This window comes from Echinops telfairi, unplaced genomic scaffold, assembly GCF_000313985.2.
Source record: "Echinops telfairi isolate 266 unplaced genomic scaffold, ASM31398v2 ScPeMD7_7459;HRSCAF=8497, whole genome shotgun sequence".
Classification (NCBI taxonomy): Eukaryota; Metazoa; Chordata; class Mammalia; order Afrosoricida; family Tenrecidae; genus Echinops; species Echinops telfairi.
In genome coordinates, this window is record NW_022111359.1 from 6,531,816 (window position 1) to 6,536,242 (window position 4,427).

At 58.1% G+C, this 4,427-nt stretch overlaps 1 protein-coding gene across 1 annotated transcript in view; it reads left to right on the top strand.

Moving 5' to 3' along the window:
- Window positions 1–4,427, top strand: part of LOC101643665 (long-chain-fatty-acid--CoA ligase ACSBG2-like) — a 17,960-nt gene that overhangs the window by 6,017 nt on the left and 7,516 nt on the right. The window contains exons 4-7 of the mRNA XM_004714341.1: window positions 42–153; window positions 2,058–2,138; window positions 2,278–2,427; window positions 2,508–2,684. Of these exons, the coding sequence (XP_004714398.1) occupies window positions 42–153; window positions 2,058–2,138; window positions 2,278–2,427; window positions 2,508–2,684 (520 nt within the window). The remainder of the gene's footprint in view (window positions 1–41; window positions 154–2,057; window positions 2,139–2,277; window positions 2,428–2,507; window positions 2,685–4,427) is intronic.

Sequence of the window (4,427 nt, forward strand, 5' to 3'; positions counted from 1 at the left end):
CCCAGCCCCTTGCACACTCACAGCCTGGGTTCTGTTTCCAGAGGCTTTTCCGTTGGCATCTTGACCACCGACTCTGCCAAAACCTGCCAGGTCATAGCCGAGAATTCGAAAGTGCAGGTCATTGTGGTGGACGGCACTGTGCAGCTGCAGAAGGTGACCCAGGTCAAAGGGGGCTGGTGGGGACTCAGGGCCCGGTGGGCCTTGGTGGGGAGGAGGGCTGGTGTGGTGGGCTGGGCTTAACAGAGAGGAGCTCGGTCCTTCCAGCAGTCGCAGCAGCACCCGTGAGGGAGTGCCGGTCCTGGGCCTCCACTGAGGGTCAAGTGGTTTGCTCTTCCTGCTGAGTCAGCCCCCAAACACCACCGACAGCTCCCCCCGGGCAAAAGAGCCCAGGCCATGTTGGCTCCTGGCTGACTTTCCAACCAGTCCAAAGCCAGAGACAAGATCAATCCAAACTCAAGGGCAACTCCTGTCCCTCAGAAGAAGGACCAGTGCTTTGGATGAACTGTTGGTAGCCCCCTCCCCCCCTCAATGATTCAAAGAAGGAACTTCAATCCACCTCTGTTGCCAGGTTAACAGAAACTCAAGAGGGCTTGAAGAATTCCACTTCCTAGAAAATGACGAAAACAGCATGGCTTACGAGGAGTCTGGGTGTGCATTTGGGCTCTTTAGGATTAAAAAAGAAATGAAACAAACAGGCGGGCATGAGACCAGAGTGGGGCAGTGTCCAGCTACCAAGACATCCAGGGTTCTCTGTGAAGGATTCCTGATCAAAAGGCGGCGGTGGGTGGGAGGTACGTGGAACAGAATTTCAAAGGATCATGAAACCCAGACTTTGGGGAGTCATTGAGACTGAGTGATTCTGCGACCCTGCTCCAAACCACTGCTCTGAGAACGTCGTTGGAGCCTAAACGGAGATGATCCACTAAATCCGTCTCGAACTTCACCCAGTTTGAGAGGAAGACCTGTCTGATCTCAACAACTCCAAAGGCTTGACAGGAGGCTTTAGGGAGGCGGGGCAGCCAAAAAGGTGGCACAGATGTCACCAATATCCCTCAATCGAACACGTGGAAACTATTGAGGTGCGATCGGTGTGCTGTGTTGTACAGGATAAATGAGGAAGAAACACTCACATGCTGAGCATAACTCACTAAAACCTACTTTCTCAAGTCTGTAAGCGTTTGCTGTTACACACAGCAACCCTGGGGAACCGTGACTGAGTACTTCCTAGCTACCAGGAATGAAGCGGCGTTGTTATCCCATCTAGTTGGGCCTGGCTCAGAGCAACCCTACGCACCACGGAACGAGGCTCTGGTCCCGCACCATCCTCGCCCTCCTTCCTCTGTCTGACCCATTGTGGCAGCCACTGTGTCATCCACCTCACATGGGTCTTCCTCGTCTATCACTGACCTTCCCCTTGACCAAGCACGGTGTCCTTCTCCGGGGACTGGTCTCTCCTGACAACGTGTCCACAGGACGTGAGACGAAGTCTCGCCATCCTTGCTTCCAAGGAGCGTTCTGGCCATACTTCTCCCAAGACCGACCGGCTTCTCCTTCAAGCAGTCCATGGTACGGTCAATTCTTTGCCAGGACCTTAACACCGGAACACAGCTGGGCCAAGAAGCAGGATCAAGCAGGATCATGAGAAAGCCAGGAAAGGTCGACATGGCCAAGGTTTTCACCTTGCTTGAATCCACAGTCCATGCTCACAGAAGCAGCAGGCAAAAGACCACACGGCATGTGCTGTGGACCTGATCCACTGCACAAGGCCGCCTTCAAGCGTCCAGGCACAAAGGTGGAGGACTCAGGCAGGCCGGACCCAAGGCACCATAATTTCAATCACCGCCTAGGCCTTGCGTAAGGAACACCGGAGGAGAATAGACACCTTTGGGTGGCGGTGAGGGTGCGGTCCTGGGTCTGATACGTGTATTGAACGGTCAAAGTGCTCAGAAAGCTCGGCGCTGTGAACCGTGCTGCGGGTCTCACGGGCAGCCCCCCTTGGGAGTCAGGCTCTGGAACTTGCCCCTCCTCTCTGCTGGCTGAACCCTAATGTCTTGCAGATACAAGGTTTCCTGAAGTCCATCAAAGCGGTCGTGCAGTACAAGGAGGACATCCGAGCGAAGCTTCCCAACCTTTATTCCGTGCGTTCCCAGCCCAGGAGGGCGGGGGCTGGGCGGCCAGGCTCAAGCAGCGTGGAGGCCTGAGGTCTCCGGCAGTGGGCGTGCTCGGGTGGGCGTGGCCGGGGCGGGGCAGCCCGAGAGCCCATGGGCCTCTCCGCAGTGGAGCGCGTTCCTGGCCCTGGCGGTGAACGTCTCCGATGAAATGCTGGACCACGTCATTGACTCTCAGAAGCCTAACCAGTGCTGCACGCTGGTGTACAGCCACACCACCTCGGGTCCCCCCAAGGCCATCATGCTCAGCCACGACAACGTGGGTGTCCCTCCCGCAGGGGGCGCTGGGGTGGAGGGCGGAACCAAGGGGCCTGGGGTGACCAGACCAAGCTCTTTCAGATCACCTGGACCACCTCGGCCATCGTGCAAAGCCTCTCTTTCAACTGCCCCCCCGAGGGACAGGAGACCATGGTGAGCTACCTCCCGCTCAGCTGCTTCAGCTCACAGCTCTTCGACGTGTGGGTCTCCATCTACGTGGCCGGGGTGCTCTACTTCGCCGAGCCGGACGCCCTGCGGGTGAGCACACCCCCCCTCGCCCTGAGCAGATGGGCGGCGGTGGATCAGGCCCACCCTGGGCCAGAGGCTCAATCCAGAAATGGAACGGAGGGCCCCTGGGTGGTGCGGAATGCCCCAAGCCTCAACGATGGGCCAAAACATTGGGGTTCAAATCTCCCTGGAGGGTCCCGGAGGACAGGCCCACCTTGAAGGTGCCTCGGAGCGGTGGACTTGAGGGCAGCTGGCAGAGACAACTATGGTGATGAAGTTTGCGGTTTGCAACGGGAACCCCTGCCCTGGCCCTGGTAGGGCGCTCAGCTGCAGACCGGCTGACGTGCACTAGCTAGTGTCCTAGTAAGTGGGAGCCCACCACCCCATAACCGAGTCCAGCTGCCCCATAGGGTCTTCCAGGCGGCCATGGTCATGGGGGCGATTGCAGGCCTTTCTCATGTAGCTCTGCAACCGCCCGCCTGCTAGTGAACAGCTGCACACACTCACACCCCCCACATACTCACACACCAAGCAGACACACACCCAGCACACACACACACAGCACACACACACACACTGACACACAGCCACACACGTGCACCCAGACACACAGCCACACACAGGTACACCCAGACACACACACACACACACAGACACACACCCAGACACACACGTACACACACACACTGACACCCAGCCACACACAGGTACACCCAGACACACACACACACAGACACACACCCAGATGATTGCCACAATTGCTGGAAGGAGTTGTTGAGGTCTCGCCAATGGGGCAGTGGCCATTTGGAGCCGAGGGCAGAACCTGTTCTGGGCGCAGGTCTGCGTGGCCCCGTGCCCCCAGCCTGGCCAGCATCCCAGCCTTCTCCACGAGCTGCGGTCCTGGCTTAATCCTTGCCGAGTGTTTTCTTTCCATAGATCAGATTTCTCATTTGTTAATAAGCACGGCCCCCAAGCCACTTGAAGTCAGCTGTTGTGGCCGCAGGAGCCACGGGGCTTTGCGTGCGTTACTGAGCTGAAGGCCTGCTGCCTTCATGGGGAGTGGGGGTGGCTTTCGAATTGTCTGCCAGGCTCAGACCTGGTGGGGGTGGTGCCAGTGGCCCACAACACCCCACAGCAGTGCAGACCATGCCTCTTCCTGTTAAGACCCAGCAGATCTGCCCCTAGCAGATTTTAAGGTGGTTGGGTAGGTTTGAACTGCTGACCTTTGGGTTAGTGGCCTTACAATACTTGACCCACTACCTTTGAGGAGATCCCAGCACACAAGGGTTGTGTGAAGCAGTCTAGTTATCACAGAGGGAGCTGACTGCTGAGTGTGTCTCCCTCCAAGTGGCTTGTGGGTTTGAACTGCCGACATTTGGTTTACTGCCCAGCACGCAAGTGAGGCTTGCCACCGAGGCTCCTGTGTGAGACAGCTGGGGCTTTGACTCCACAGCCAGGCCTGGAGAAGGGTTCTGCCCAGAAGTGGAGGCAGGAATAAAGTTCAGTTTACCCAGGGGGCCTGGCGGCGCTGCTTTTTCACTGGGCCTCGTGGCCTGGAGCGGTCTGCCCCACCCTACCTAGTCTTGCCCATGGGAGCTAGCCTGCCCAGATCACCCCAGGGGGTGGGGGCGGGGTGCTCCTCCCCCTGGGCTGGGCTGGCCTGCTTTCACCATCCCTGAGATAACAAGTCAGGCCCCTCCCCAAGGGCTCCTTGGAGACCCTGGCCCTGCCACTCGCCCTCTGAACTCAGTGCTGGGAGCAGGGCAGACGCTT